At 37.8% G+C, this 16,838-nt stretch overlaps 1 protein-coding gene across 1 annotated transcript in view; it reads right to left on the bottom strand.

Moving 5' to 3' along the window:
• The window catches only part of LOC146464509 (bridge-like lipid transfer protein family member 2), a 64,766-nt gene that overhangs the window by 43,669 nt on the left and 4,259 nt on the right, over positions 1-16,838 (bottom strand). Inside the window, exons 6-18 of the mRNA XM_085129750.1 lie at positions 16,453-16,568; positions 14,658-14,715; positions 13,492-13,581; positions 11,544-11,589; positions 11,183-11,307; positions 9,862-9,917; positions 5,892-6,001; positions 5,392-5,459; positions 5,080-5,246; positions 3,178-3,350; positions 2,830-2,863; positions 1,931-2,108; positions 781-976 (exon numbers count right to left, since the gene is read on the bottom strand). Of these exons, the coding sequence (XP_084985876.1) occupies positions 781-976; positions 1,931-2,108; positions 2,830-2,863; positions 3,178-3,350; positions 5,080-5,246; positions 5,392-5,459; positions 5,892-6,001; positions 9,862-9,917; positions 11,183-11,307; positions 11,544-11,589; positions 13,492-13,581; positions 14,658-14,715; positions 16,453-16,568 (1,417 nt within the window). The remainder of the gene's footprint in view (positions 1-780; positions 977-1,930; positions 2,109-2,829; positions 2,864-3,177; positions 3,351-5,079; positions 5,247-5,391; positions 5,460-5,891; positions 6,002-9,861; positions 9,918-11,182; positions 11,308-11,543; positions 11,590-13,491; positions 13,582-14,657; positions 14,716-16,452; positions 16,569-16,838) is intronic.

The raw sequence follows: 16,838 nt of genomic DNA, 5'->3' as shown, positions 1-16,838 counted from the left end.
TGGTGCCTGATGCCTACACTGGAAATGGGCCATTTTTCGGTTCCTTTGCATTGAAAATCTCTTGGCATTGCAGCAGTAAAATATCATTGACCTAACTGTTCCTATCAATGATAACTCTTTGTGCTATGTTGAAGAGTCTATAGTCTACACAAAATCATGTCTTGTCATCTTCCTTCAGTATCAAGTAGGAAGGTAACAGAGTCACAATACGTCGGTGCACGCCAAGTCACTGGATGAAGATGATGGCATCAACAAATTTTAAGAAGGCCTTAAGGCTAACATTCTCTAATAATTGATGAAATTCTTAATATTTAAATTCAGTTTTTTGTTAATTGTTATTTTCAGTAATAGTTTATTATCATGTTTGATGGGTTTGTATGCATACTGTCCAAAAGGTCTGTCCTACTACCGATAGGATGCTTAGTTACACCTCTATATAGCAAGGATTGTTGTTCAGACTGACACTAAATTCCACCAATGTGTTTCTCAACTCTTTTTTATGTGTCTGGATGATGTCTTTGATTTGTTTTAATTTGCATCTTTGTTTTCTTATGCTTTTTCTATCCCTTCTCAAACATGTCGCCACAAAACTTGTAAACCTCCCTTCGATGCTACCAATCTCCATGGCAGTCAGCTTTTTCAAATCTGTGGTTCTAACAGCTCCAAAAATTTCCATTACCAACAACAGTGGCGTATGCTCTTATCTGGAATAAACACCCTGGCAAAAAAAATACAAGCACATAATAAAGTGGAAAATCAGGTTGAATTGTGTATACTTACCAAGGCTTTTGTCATAAGTACTCTTGCCCTCTCTTGATACTTGAGAAGATTTGAAAAGTTTCAACTCCAAACCAGGTAACCACTTAAGCAAGAATCTACACACATCATGTGACCACTCAACAGCCAGTGAGCTTGCTTCACCAGTCACCTTCACATCAAGAGGTTTTCCAGCATACTCCATGACTTCTGTGTTACACTATAGCAAACAACCATTGAACAGCACTTAAGATACATGTACCATGACTGCTTTATCAAGCTCCTGGGGGTTAATCATTTTCAGGAGGCTGGCAATTATGCAGGGCTGTCAACCTCACACGTCTACAAATGTGCAGAATATGACTTCCCCACCCAGCAATAACAAGTGCCTTGTAGAGGCGTCGCATCAAGGCCAAATTCACGGGTTCAGTTGGGGGGAAGGGGGTAGTACCAGAAAAAATGCTAAACATTTAAGATTTTCTTGTCAGAAAGTCGAGTCTATGACAAATAGAAAGCTTTGTCGATTATCTGGGAGATTACAGACATAAATCTGGAGACTCCCGGATTATCCGCGAGAGCTGAAAGCCCTGATTATGGAAAGTCAGAACTATCACCTGACAAAGTAAGAATGCTTTTAACATGGAGCAAGTTTAAAATAGGAAAGGACACATCTGCTCTGAAGCACTTTGTTCGCTCAAAACAATACTGGGAGATGAGATAACAGTCATGAATCTTCAGGTAGTGACTAGTGAAGGGTTTTTCCTACAATCAATGTAAGTCAGGCAGTTTTTATTTTTTTCTTCTTTATTTGGATAAATTAGACATAGCCAAGGGGTTTTTCTATTTCATTGATGCTGTACAATAAATGAAATATGGTTGCAAAGAGACTTGCATCCAGCTCCAGACCAAAAATACCGAGTAACACTCCATTAATCTTAAAGCACAGGCTACAGTTTTTTACTTCTAAGTTGTAACCCGTTAGGGGTTGAACAAAGGAAAAGCCAATAACATGAACCAATGCAGCAACTGGTAAAATTTGTGCATGTGATCATTGGTTCAAACTATGTTATGACCTTGGTAGCCGTGTAACTCCTTGAACTGTTTTTTTTTTTTCTCAGAGGCCAGACATTTCTTTGCATGGACTGGCATCTGAGCAACCATTTTGTCTTCTTACCTTAACACTGCAGCTTCCAAGAGCCAGCACTCTACCCCACACATGCTTTGCAGTACTTGGGAGAAGGGAGAGGTAGTCTTGTGAAGTACTGGATACTAAACTGGTGGTAGAACCATCTGTTAATAGGCTCTGGCTGGTGTCCATGTGCAGGTATGAGTTTTCTACTCTTATACTACAGCTGCAGACCAGAAATAAGTAGGAAAGGAATATATGAAACTATTTCTCATAACAATCACTCCATGAAAATTAGGTGCATTTTATAAAATCATAGCCAATGGGACACATGAATTTTTGTATTAGGAATAAAATTTCAATTTTCTGAGGGTCATATTTACATCAACATGGGCATTGTCAATAACATCTGGTAGGGACAGTACAGTGCATACACCTCAAGTGAGGAGCCATTCAAATTGATTGAAAATGCAGTATCCTGTGGTGAGTATATTATCAAACAGGATATTAAGTTAATTATGTGTTATTCATGAAAATCAGAAGTGGTAGCTCCTAGTAATATGTAACATGGATAGTACAGTGTAAATTCTAGTCACTGGGGACCCGTTCCATTTTCAGAAACAGAAGAACACCATTTGTTTTCCATTCTACTTCTAACAGCAGTGTAAAGATTATAACAGAATGCATCAGTTTGTGGAGAAATATAGGAATAATTCTCTTGTTTTGCAGAAGACTTTTGTTTAGTCATGATATAACGGATAGTGTGAAATCGGAAATGGTATCCTTTTATCTGGTCACTCTTTCATTGCAATAAGAATAGACTCAAAAGAACGTAACCTATGAGAGCAGAGAGCAGAAACATCACAAACTGCATCCTTCTCTTTACAATGAAATTCAAAGTTTTATACAAGACTTCTAAGTCAATCATTATAAATACATTTATTTACCTCAGTTCTCTTCCTGAGTTGACCTGCTGCATACCTGTACAGTTGATAAAAAGAAAACAAAAATGTTTAATTTAATACAGTGTAAATTTAACTGCAGTTTCATCTCAATTATTGATAATTGGCAACCAATGTGTAGTTGCAAAAAACAAATCCATACCCATGCCAAGGAAGGTCACTGGAAATTCGGAGGTGGAGAGGGGTCTTAAAAGCCAAAGAAAAGTATGAAGTTTACACAAATCCTTATGTATGGGGGAACTGAAACCATTAAACCCTTCTGTGGGGGTAGGGGTATGGATATCTTCTGGAACAACACATTAGGAAAAATAATCGTGAAATTCAACTTGTTACCTTGTGCAGACATTTTACCATTGACAATGAGGGAGGCAAGTACTGCATGACAAAGAGGCTGTTCATTTGGAAGTGGACCAGAAATAAACATACTCGTGGAGCAATCAGTCACCTCCACAGAGCCTGTGATCTCTAACTCAGCTGGGAGCCTTGACAAAATACCTGGCTTGGGCCTGCAATGAAGCACTAATTTGTCAGAAGACCCCTTGGTACCAGAGATCCTGGGCTGTACTTTTAAATCACATCCCTCAGGTATTTGTTAGTCTGTTAAGATTTTGTGCCAACTCAAGAAAAGTTAGAAAAAGGAAAAAGAACTGCACTGGAGAGAAGATGTAGGAATACCTCTAAGAAAGGGAATGAACAAAGGAACATGGAGTTTTAACTATTAAAGTGTTGCAACATGTAATGGAGAGAGGCACACCATGTTGCTCCACTGAATTAATTAAGACAATAGATTGGCTAACAGAGTCACTGATAATAATGTAGTGTAGTGATATGAAAATTCGAGAAACAACAGAAACTGTAGTCAATGTAGGGTGGACAAGATTTCCCAGAAAATGATAATGGTAGGCTATATCCAAAGATGAATGAGCTATAATTACATGTACCTACAACAGAACTACATTCTACAGCTTTAAGCTTTAGTTAAGGTGGCTGAATACAGTTTTCCAGTATACAGGTGTTAGTAAACATTATTAATTTGAAAACTACTTACTTCTGAACAACTGAAATTAGCATGGTGCAAGATTAACTAAGAAGGAATAAATTTTGATACTTCTTGTTGAGCAAGGTGCCGTTGCCGTGGCAATACAGCAAGCTATTAACCATCCACAAATAATGGTTTTCCTTAATTTTTAGAAAATGCACTGTTAGATTTTTTCCATTTTTTGTATCCAGAAAAACTAACAATATACTGACAAAGCGATGCTGCTTTCATTTAATTTTAACAGAGAGATCTCTTGTAAATGTTGGTTTTGCACTTTAAAGTGCCCCTGGGACGAAAATTTCATTTTCCATCTTTTTGCATTTTCGTTAGAATATGACCTTCTTACTCGTGTTACCAAATTTCAATCCTTCACGGCAATTGGAAGTATTTTTTTTTTTTTAGCTTTTTATTATTTATTTAGTTCGCAAAAGCAGAATACAGTTTATGAAGTAGAATCCATATGAAAATTAGCCATGTGGAATTTTTCGTGTTGAGCCAATGACGTCACTTCCTGTATTTGAGCCTTAACTTCCGGAACAAGGCCAAGTAATGGCAGCCGTGAAATCTCGAATAAAAAGCTAAAAAAAAATACTTTCAATCGCCGTAAAGGATTGAAATTTGGTAACATGAGTAAGAAGGTCATATTCTACACGAAAATACAAAAAGATGGAAAATGAAATTTTCGTTCCAGGAGCACTTTAATGTTATTTGAAGATACCATCTGTTAGATTTTGGTTTTTGTTTGTAGGCAAGTTACGCCTTTAGAGAACTACTGTTTTGTCAAATTTCACGAAATTCTAAAACGAGCGGTTCCTTAAAAAAACAGTAACGTTCATTTCCATTAAAACAACCAGTCACAATTTTCTTATCAAATGCGCATGCGCGGCTTTTAAGTAGGTTTTCTCAGCGGAGATGAAAAGCATACAAAAAGGCGCAGCTCTTCTTGAACTCACTTTCTTTGTTCGGTGATAAATGAAGAAGGATTCACAAACGAGAAACTGGGTTAATTTAAGAGCAAAACTCGCCTTTGTGATCCATTTGGTATAAAATCGAGGGATCGATAGTATTTGCTTACCACAACCCTAGCGCGCGCTTAATAGCATCACTAACAGAATCTGTAAAGCGCGCACAAACTGTGTTCGGCCACCTTAAGTAGACAATATAGCTACTAAAATTTTCAGAACAGGTGTACAAACCCTTGAAGGACAGGCATGCCTTCTGGGGCATGTTTTACTTTTAAGTGTCTTCTCCTGGACTTGAAATATTCTAGCCAATAAGTAAACTCTTCCTGGATGTGGGCATAGCGAACTGACTCGATGTACAGCATGGATGCCACTGCTATGGTGCCATAATGACAAGACAACTATAAAAAATAAAGTACCATAAAGTCACATGTGAACATGTGGTTTTTCCAGGGTGACATAAATCAAATACACACATATTTGAAATGCAGCAACCTTTTATAGCTAACACACTGTATTGGTGTAAGTTACAGTTTTCCACTGTACCTTAGATGTGACTCTAAGTCTGTTTAATTCACACAATCTGTAACATTTTGTATTTGTTAGCATAACTCCTGTTGATATAAAAAGAAAGAAATGAAAGTACAAACATCACTTGTGAGTTAAAAATGATCATAAATGTTCTCTCCAGTAAATCAAACAACCAAAAAAGTTATGTCCACATGTTCACACTTCTGTGCCTAAATCTATCAGACAAGATGTAGCATATGAAAAGTTCACAGACAAGTATCCTGGGACCCCTTTTATGAACATGTACAGACTCTTTAAAAACCACATCAAGGGCCCTCATAAGTCAACAATTCGTAAAAGAACTCCAGGATTTAATTGTAGTACTATAATTAATTAACAAATGGTTTGTCCTTAATCTCTGAGCCTATTAGATAAGTCAAAGCAGGTTACATTTCTAAGGAGACTGCAAGTAACATGCTATTCAAGAAAGAAGAGTTGGTGATCTTGCCAATACCCAATAAACATGTCCCATATACCTGACATTCGTATACTCAGATCACACTGAGAGGAATCCTGTGAGTTGCTATCCAGAGACTTCTGAGTATGAAGATAGCTGGCTATTTGGCTCACTTCTAGAATGAGTTTTCTGAAGAAACAAAATTAAACAAATTGATAGACTTAAGGACAGTGCCTAATGATAAAGAAGTATTTTTGTGCGGTTTATGACTATGCGGGAAAAGCAGATCTTAGCAAGGTCTATTGGAATCCAAAAAGAAAATTGGGGGTAACCACGCATTTTTCAGAGATAATTAAGCAACAATATTTCTAAAAAGTGCCAAAATATAAAGCAATGTTTGGGATTTTTTTCTAAATTGAAGCTTAATTATCTCTGAAAAATGCATGGTTATCCCCAATTTTCTTTTGGGATACCAAGAGCACATGCTACGTTCTGTTTTCTCCGTATATAGTTTTAAACCACGCAAAAATATTCCTGTATTAGCAGGCACCACCCATAGGAAACCCGAGTATCTCGAGATGCGCAGAACATATGCGCAGTAACAATAGTACGCACCATCCTTAAACAGATCAATAAATTACTGGGACCATTTCCAGCATATGCACCTTGCAACAAACCAAGTTCTTGAGATTAGTATGATTAATCTCACATTTGCTGTGATCATTGTTCTTCTATTTTATTATGAGAAGCAATCTGGGAGGATAGTGCAAAGTGGCTGGTAGGCTAAACTACCCCTTTCCCTGCAAGTCGAGACCCTAGCTAAGCAAATATACCAGTCCAATGTATACAAGAAATTTGAAACCTTTTGGCTATAAGTTGAGACAGATGCGGAAAATAATTGAGAAACCACATGCTGTGGAATCCGCTGAATGACTTACCTTGAGCCCGCAAGAGAGATCAGAATGCGAACATTATTGAGCATGCGCTGAGACAATAAGAACTGAACTGAGTCGCCATCTTGATTTGTTTTATTTTCGTCGTGTTACTGTTGTTGAAATTGAATCGAAAGCTTGTGATTACATTAAATTGAAGGTTTTCACAAATTGGTGCCGGGACCAGGATAAACAGAGCCTCGAAACCTGACAGCAAGAGTACAACAGGGTTGCCAGTGAAATTGAAAAGGCATCTGAGCTTATCACTCCACGTTATCTAGACCTTGACAAGACACTGCCTGTTGACATGCATGTCTTCTGTGATGTATGCCCCACTACCGCAGCTGGATGTTGTGTCTTCTTCGTTCAAAACGACAAAGTCAAGTTCATTGCATCCAAGGTCAAGATTGTTTCATCTAAACATGCACAAACTGTCCCCCAGTGGGAATTAATTGCCATGGTTTTGGGTGCTCGGCTCCGTGTCACAATTAAAGAGATCTTTGCAAAGGACTTTCCTTCAATCTCATCACACTACTGGACAGACTCCACAATTTGCCTCCATTGGCTGTTCAGTCACAAGTCACTCAATGTCTTTACCCGCAACCGGAAGATGGAAATCTTAAAGCTCACTGACTTGTCCAGTTGGTCGCACGTCCGTTCAGGAGACAACCCTGCAGATATCCTGTCCCGTGGCTGTACTTCTGAAGATTTGCAGCATTCCTCACTGTGGGAGAGAGGTCCTCCATGCCTGACTGACCATTCTCTTTGGCCTACTTGGAGTACTACAGGTCTCGTGGAAGACCGCTCTATTTCAGCCGCAGCTGCACAAGCCTATGACCAAGACTCGGTGCAATCTGATGCCGGCATCGGCAGTCTGCAAAACCTGATTGAAGTCGCACGCTTTAAGACGTATGAATCGTTGCTTTGCACCATGTCCTATGTCCTGAGATTTATTTTTAACCTGAAACAAGCACGCGACAAGACTCGCTTATCACAGGAACCATTATCAGTCATCCAGCTGGAAGTCCCAGTTCCTACCGCATCAGAAATATCACACGCGGAAGTCATCCTCCTTCGAGCTCATTAGATACAGCATTTCCGTCAAGAAAGAGAGTACTTGCTGCAGGTGCAAACAAGGTTCACACGCAAGACGCGTCCCCACCTCGTTCGACAGTTTAATCTGAAGCTTAATCCATGTGGCCTTCTAGTTGCCCCCGGGAGACTTGAGCACGCCATGCTCAATAGAGATGCCAATAGGCAAGAAGTATCAGTTCACAACACTGCTCGTTCGATCAGTTCACGAGAGACAACTCCATGCAGGAGTTAGAGACAGTCATTGCATTACGCAAGAGATTTTGGTTACCATGAGCTCAAGGGGAGGTGACAAAGATACTGCGAAGATGTGTCAGATGCCGTTACCATGTGGGTGTACCATTCAAGCTACCCCCTTCACCTGCTTTGCCTGATTTCCGCCTGAATAAGGTGAAGCCATTTTCTACAGTGGGAATCGATTTCATTGTCAAGGATGGTAGCAAGACACAGAAATGTTACATTTGCCTCTTCACCTGTAGCACCACTCGCAATGTTAACCTGGAGATTATGAATGACATGACCACCGATCAGTTCCTTCAAGCATTCAGACGTCACTGTGCTGTTTATGGAACTCCATCATTGATATTATGTGACAATGCTAAGACATTTGTGAAAGGCAATGAGGAAATTCAAAAGTTGTTTCAAGTCGTGGAAAATCAGCAAGTACAGCGTCATTTCGCCCTGAAGAGAGTTCAGATGAGGCACATTCCCGCCAAGTCACCACATTGGGGTGGTATGTACGAACGTCTGATTGGAGAAGTGAAGATGTCAATCAAGAAAGTCCTTCACCGTGCCTTAATTGATCTGATGAGATGCAAACACTCATCAACGAGGTCCAAGCAGTAGTAAATGACTGTCCAATCACTTATGTTTCCCATGATGTGAATGATCCAGAGCCACTGGCGCCTTCCAAGTTGCTCTATGGTTACGATGTGTCTGCATTGCCACACCCTACAGTTGATCCAGACGAGCTGGACGATGACGATTTCAATGATCACAATCAGCTAAGCAAAGTCATGAAACGTCGCGTATTGCTGTATGAACACTTTGTCCAGCGATTTAAGAATGAGTACTTGGCTTCACTATGAGAGCGCCATGCATATCAATCCAAGAAACGAGAGTCACGTGACCAGTTCATCAAAGTAGGGGATGTTGTTCTAATCCATGAGGACAATGTTTCACAGAGCTCCTGGAAATTAGCTATTATCAAGGGGGTTATCTGCAGTAGCGATGGCAGAGTCAGAGCTGCAAACATTCAGACAACTACTGGAGTCACTAATCGCTCCATTCATCTGTTGTATCCTCTGGAAGTCACACTAGCAGACCCACAAGAACACTTTAAGGAAACCGAACAGCAGATTCCACAGGTTGAAACTCTCGGAAGAAGCAAACGAATTGCTGCACTTCCCCGCCCCCAGTATGTGGAATCCGCTGAATGACTTACCTTGAGCCGGCAAGAGAGATCAGAATGCGAACATTACTGAGCATGCGCTGAGACAATAAGATCTGAACTGAGTCGCCATCTTGATTTGTTTCATCAAAACTTTGAGTATTTTCGTCGTGTTACTGTTGTTGAAATTGAATCAAAAGCTTGTGATTACATTAAATTGAAGGTTTTCACACATTGCCAAGATCTAAGTAAACTCATTAACACTGTTTGTGTTTGCATACATGTATAATGTTCATAAGTGAAATGTTGATGAGAAGAACAGCCAAGCAAGAAGTTTATACATTTGAACACATGAACTTGCTTTCAGACCAAATTGGTTGTTATGAAACAGCTTACTGGGGCAGCATTACAAATCATCACATTAGGTTCCAGAAAATATCCATACCCAAGCCAGGGTGTTGTCATTTATAGGAAATTCCAAGGGGGGGGGGGAGTTTCAAAAGCCAAACATTTAAAAGAAAAGTATAAAGCAATTAAACTGGAATTTCCAGGGGAGATGTGGGGAGGGGGCAAGTCAAAAAACCTCCGCGGGGGAGTATGAATGTTCTGTGGAACAACATACACGTAATTTATACCTTTTTTCTTTCTTTAAAAATGTGACTTTGGAGACATCTACTGCAAGCTCAACACTCTGAGAAAAATAATGGTACAAAATATGTTCAGAGAGAAAAGCCACATCAAAAACAACTGTGTAGGCAGTTGAAACCAAACTACATCTCTAATATAAGGAGAGAGAAAACTGGAGAACCAAGGTCTAGAAAAAACCTGTACACAAAGAAGAGGGCCACTAGTTCTGCAGTCTTGTTAAATTAAAATTATTAATTATTATTATTATTATTATTATTATTATTGTTGTTATTGTTGTTGTTGTTATTATTGTTATTGTTATTATTATTATTATTATTATTATTATTATTTGCAGTTAAAAAACGTATGTATGCTAAAATAGAACCACATAGGGCGCGCAGCGTAACCTATGTGATCTTAAAGAACTATAAAAAGAAAACTGCTGAGTTAAAAAAAATAGCGATAAAATATAAAAATCTCATAAAATATAAATTTTAAAGTTCTCTAATACAAAAACTATATGGTGCTTCTACGCTATTCCCTAAAGGAAAGTCAATTGACGGTAGCTTTGAAAGTTCTCACTATGTTGAGAGAACTCGAGATGGTAGCCTTCTGCATCCTTCTCAATACGTCATAACCCCTGCTGCCAAAGAGCTTCCTCATTGTCAGGTCTACATCCCTTGACCATCCCCCAAGCACGTCAATGAATTATTATTATTATTATTAAGGAACTTAAACTACAACCAACACCTGGATTCAATTACCCAAGACATGATTGTAGATTGAAGGAAAGTGCATTCAGTACTGTGTCAGGCCTATCCTGTCTTATCACTAGGGAATTACAAGTATTGCTGCAAAGCTGTAATGACTTAACCTGCTATGACCTGGATTATTAACAAACCAAATTTACCTAATCTATTGTTTGCCTGAAACCGTTTACCTTCCTTTGAGCTTTTAATTAAACACCAGTAGATATATGTTAAACTGTGGCATGTAGAAGAAAAAGAAGGCAAGACAAGGGATTGAAGATTTTGAAATGTTTACTTTTCACTTAGAAGTTTGAGTTTGAAAAGTTTATCAAAACTATATGAAAGATTTTGATGCAATGAAACATTAATTTTACAATATGTGAATTTTAAAATCTAAAAGAAATGATTGTGTATTTGGGTGTGGTCTGGGAGAATGCATGCAAACATCATTTAAACCTAATGAAATGAATCATAATTACCAGACGAGTACTATTATCCAGTCACTACTAGTGGTGCAACACAACATGGCTAATTTACAGTTACATAGTTCTGCTGATATGTCAATTATTGTGTTAATTACCTCTGGGAAGCGAGAAATATTATCTTGAATTTCAGTACATGTCATGGGTTTCACCATAGCTGATGCAATTTCTCTATTTTCTGTTTGATTGTTGACAGCTTGGTTTGGTTTTTCTCCAACTAACCCTTTATGATAAGAAAATGAAAAGAAAATGGTTATGAGATGTTAGAGGTTACAGCTGTACCTGTTCAAAGTTAAATTTTCATAATAAATAAACTTGAAAAGATAAATGTGCATTCATTTCTTCATCTTGAGTGCTGGTACGATTGTGTGCCAGTAAACAAAATTTCTGTACGTTGCAGGTAGAAATGACGCAATAATAATTAAAACATCAGAGAAAACTTGAAAGCCTGTCACTCACCCCCTAAAAGCAAAATGTCTACATTCTTCACCTTGATAGAGGCTCTCTACAGTGAAGATAAAATTAAAAATTAAAAGAGTATTTCAGCTCATATACAACTGAATCATCTACCAAGGATTTAGCTTGTATCTTTAGCTTATAGTTAATTTAACATAATGTTGAAAGAGTATGTACAAGTCTCGAATTCAGCTCATTTTGCACAAACCCCAACCATAAAAGAATGACTAATTCATAGGCAGCTGTAACTGGGACACCCTGGCTCATACTTAAATTTTCTTTGTGAGGTTTGGTACAGTAACATATAACAGACATTGTATGCGTTTTGGAGCTGCAGTTCTTAGAATGGCGGCAAGCAACAGGATCAAAAAGAAGCTGCTGCTCAAGTCTTAAACATTTAATAAAGTTGAAGATCAATGAGTCTACAACTGAAACATTTACTATCTAGATCTTAAACCCAAAATAAGGGAGACTGCTTCTGATTGGCCTCATACACAGCCATGACTAGCCATGGCAATGGAGAGGACTATGTATGCAGCAAAACACTCAAAACTGAGCTGATACCTAGCAATGTAACAATTAATAAATGGAATGATTGACAACAGCCTCTAATTTCTGTGATCAAGCTGGCTCAGGAGAGTAGTGACTGATCAACAAGTTTTTGTTGCAACACATAAGTACAGTTTATAGAAAGTTACTGGTAGAATTTGAAAACCAAAGAGGAACATAAGAGAGAGTTAGCTGAATGCATGGTTCCAGGCCTCGACAAGAAGGACCAACACTTTTTTGTGTAAAAGAAATAATAGTTTTCTTCTTATTGATCGGACTGTGTGAATTCACCAGATTGTTAATATATGGATTGTTTACCACAGTGACTGCATCCTGCAGCAACTCACACAGCAGGGGATCACTATACATTATAATCACTAACAGCATGTTGTGTTAGATAGTTATAGACTGAAGTAATGTGACACTGCCTGAGTGGCCAGGGGCTTGAGAATGCAGAACAAAAGATGATGTTTACAGAAAGAAGAGATCCTTAACTTGCTCAGCTAGTACTCCATAATCAACTTGGACTAATCCATTGCCAAACATGACCTTGTTTCAAATGTGAGGAAATAAGAAGGCTGCCATAAGAATGCAAGAACAGCTTCAAAAGCCACAAGGCCAACACAACATATTGCCAGGAAAAGTGTGTGAGTAGGCAGGAATTAAGCCAGATCCCCTCAAATAATAAACAGTAAGGTTGAAACTGTGGTGTCTTCCTTTTAATGGGTAAAGAAAGTTGAAGTCCAGGAGTGTATTTTCCATTATTGAGCCAAATAATGACAAGTCTGAAGAATATTGTGAAAGGGGTCATTGGTCATCATAGTAGAATATGGAAGAAAGAAAGATGGAACCATTGATTCTGCGTTGATTATCATAAACTAAATACAACTCTACTGATTCCCAACCTAAATGCTCACTAAGGATTGGAGGCTCTTGACCAGTGGTTCCACAGAATTACTGTGGACTCTACATTTAGTTGGCGCAGGCAACCACTAAGAACAGGGACAAGTGGAAAGAAGTCATTGCTGCGGCCCTATGCCCCACTGGGGGCTCAAAGGACTAAGAGAGAGCTACATTTAGTTGGCAACAGTTCTTGCTCATCTGTATTGCCATAACTTAACACCTTGATTCTCACAACGTTCTCCCAAATAGCATTGAAGGTCAGTCAATTAGCGTGCTGGTAGATCTAATCCAGAGGTTTAAGATGAAATCTCCCCCAGGTCACATATTCTTGCTTTGATTCTCAGTATCTCAATTTCCTTCCTTGGAAACACACTGTTGTAACCCAGTCCCTAATTGAAAACAGTCCTGTACTTTAAGTTGAACATTTGGCCATTTTATTACTCTTTGACTTAGTGGTTTTTGTTGTAAGCTACAGTTACCATTGAAAGATGCAGCTTACCAGAAACTTGAAACTTTCTAAAGGGACAAGGGAAATTTCCATGAGAAGAGAACATGATAATTCGGCAGAAGGATCTGATGTGGATTCACTCTGAAAAAGTATCAGGATAAATCACATTAATAATAATAATTATAATACTTTATTCAAATACATATATGCTCATAAACATGATACATGATACACATTTGAAAAGGAGGACTGTGAGGTTATCCCTATAAAAGGTCCCCTAACTGAACTTTTTTAAAAATATTAAAAAATTACAAAAAATGCGGATAAAAATCACTGGTACAAGTACAAAATGGTTAGTAAGAATGATATTTAATTGGACAGCATGGAGAGACATTTTCTTCACCGCAGTTGATGATTGCATTCCAAAATACAGGCAAAAGAAGTGACTCAGCACCATGGATAACTAGAGATCTTATTAAACTTTGTAGAAAGAAAAAATGTCTAATGCTAGTTAGCATACCTCAGTGACCGACTATCGCGTAACGCGCAATCTGATTGGCCACACAGGTGCCGTCTATCGATCGATAGACGGCACTTTCTCAGAGCGCGCACGATTTAGCATGCATCATTGCACAAATATATCAAAATTTATGAAATAAAAAGATTTTTTTGATTCATAGATCGATCACTGAGGTATGCTAAAACAATTAGACAGCTCGCTCTCGGTTTCTATCGCCTTTGATAGTTGGCTCGGGGCTTTGCCCATCGCCAACTATCAGCCGATAGAAACCTCGAGCTTGCCGTCTAATTGTTAATTATATCAAAAACAATTAATTGTATACACAAACGGTTGTTGTTTGACCTTGCTTTCCACTAACTTAAGTCAAAACATTTTACTGCAGACTTATAGTATGAACTTTCTGTTAGATAGCCCCATATCCCAAAGAGGAGGTCACTTTAAATAATAGGTTGAAGGGAGCCTAAACTAATGCAGTAACTGTTGTTTCTACTGATACTCATTTGTTACTATCAAACAAAAATGAAATGAGTACAGAGTGTTCTGATTTAAGCAGCTATACGAGCGTAAGATCTGCAACATGTGTATGAAACCAGTAGCAAATTGAATAGGCACAAAAAATTGCTACTCACGGTCAACAGCTATATTCTAAGTTACCATTAAACCCACAAAATAGCAACAATTTTTAATGAACCTGTACCTCTTTAGCATTGAATAACTTTGTTGCAATCTTGCTTATCTCCAAAGTAGAAAACAGACTGAAACAATAATGAGAAGACTGTATGAACATAAAATTACAATCATGTAATTTAACAGAATTATTGTACCAATTGAGAGACAAATAATAGATAAAATATTTATCAGAATATTGCTTATCATAGTAATCACTGCAGAAATAATCAAAGGCTCCTGTGAGCCAACTCGTGAATGCAGATGACACATAGTAATTGAAATTTAGACGGCTACGGAAACTTCCTTGAAAGCTAAAAGAAATTATATCTTCGCCCGATTGTGCAACCAAAAATAACCATTCTTGTACTATAAAAATGATTGTCAAACTATTCTCTACAGATTGAATAAGATTATTCTGATGCGCCGATTAAAAAAAAATCACTTGTTTTTTTATTCAAAGTTCATAGAAGCACGCCATGTGCAGCTGCGTCATGCAAATTCGAGTCTCCGATACTCCGGGGCTACTGGATTTTGCTAACAGGCTGGTGGATTCTGACCATCACTTGCCCGGCAAGTGAAGGTTTTTTGGGAATTAAAATTACAAAATTACTGTAGGGCAAGCCGATCTCACAAAGGGAAATATGTTCAACAAAGTATCGCATTACATTTCATGCCCGACATAAATGCGTGAAATTTTTCCTTTGGAGTTCAGTCCACGCAATCCTCAAGTAAAAATAATGTATCATGAGAAGCTCTTGCTAAATAAGAATTATTTATCGACCGCGTCCTTTTGCTTTCCCCTAAATTACCAGTTGTAAATTTCGAAAATGAAACATTTTTTCCCTTTGAAACCTCTATGAAAGCTGACAAGATCTTAAAGTGTTCATTTCACCAGAAATTTGCATAATTTTGTTTACGACGTCAATGATGCGTGACATGGCACGTTCCACTTTCGCGTGAAAACTGAAAAATTAAATTATTTTTTAATTAAATTATTTCTAAAATAAATTATTTTTAATTCTTAAAAGAAACCGCACTTTGTAGAAAAAACCGGAAAAACCTATAACTTTGCTCAGATTCAACGAAAAATCTCCATTCTTACACTAAAATGATTGTCAAATTATTCTCTACGGAATGAATGAGAGAATTCTGACGCGTCGTGAAAAACAATTTTCACGTTTTTTTTTTTTTTTTCACTAATTGAGTTTACGACCCCGGACTTTCTGAAAAACTGACAAAACTTGTAACTTTGCTCAGATTGAACGAAAAATCTCCATTCTTGCACTAAATGATCGGCAAATTATTCTCTACATATTGAATAAGAATTTCCTGATGCGCCGTGAACAATAAATGTTCGCGAGTTTTTTTCCACTAATTGAATTTAAAACTCATTCACTGCGCACGCCCGAAAGTTAACGACAAAACCGACCGACCAACCAACCAACCAACCAAGTCAAAAGTCAGCTATCGCTATAACTCGTCCATTGCGCTACGCGCATTCACGAGTTAAAAACTGTTACTGCTTTATCAACTGAAGGAAACTGACACTTCAAACATTGCTTAGATTGTTCATGATAGTAACATGGCAATGGTTATGAAAGATGTTTGGTCCAAAATATGCCTTAATCATCATTCTTTACTGCATGATTCAGGTTATGTGTACTTGAATTTACCTACATAAGAATTCATTCCACTGATGAAATGCTGTAAGTCAGTTATGAGTCAGTTATGGCCAGTTGTTTGATCATTCATTGATTAGTTATGTGTGTGTGTATTTATTACCTCTTAGTATTTGGACCTTGTCTATTTACATTGTATCTTACCAATCATTATCAGGTCTTGCATATAAATGCAGCCCATCAGGAAGAGTACACTGAGTGAGTGCACCGTGCTTGCTTCTGAGACAAAGCTCTACACTGGACACTTGAATTCCTAGGTACTGGTTTGGGAATAAAAAAGAAATAACAAAACTGAAAAAATGGAATGAAATGCTACTAAGAACAATCCTAGGAATATTTTTTGTGGGAAAGTATACATTCTGCTTTCATTTCACTGCTTTGTCTGTCATTTAATGATTTCACCTATAGATCTAAGGGTTTTAGAAATACATTCCCTGACATGACTCACAAATCAAATGGTTAAAATTCATAAATTTGATAGATGTTACAGATGTAGCTGCTCTGTAACTTCAAGTACCTTACAATTAAAT

Source organism: Pavona decussata, unplaced genomic scaffold, assembly GCF_977016875.1.
Source record: "Pavona decussata unplaced genomic scaffold, jaPavDecu1.1 SCAFFOLD_163, whole genome shotgun sequence".
In the NCBI taxonomy this organism is placed as follows: Eukaryota; Metazoa; Cnidaria; class Anthozoa; order Scleractinia; family Agariciidae; genus Pavona; species Pavona decussata.
This window is presented reverse-complemented; position numbering and strand designations above follow the sequence as displayed.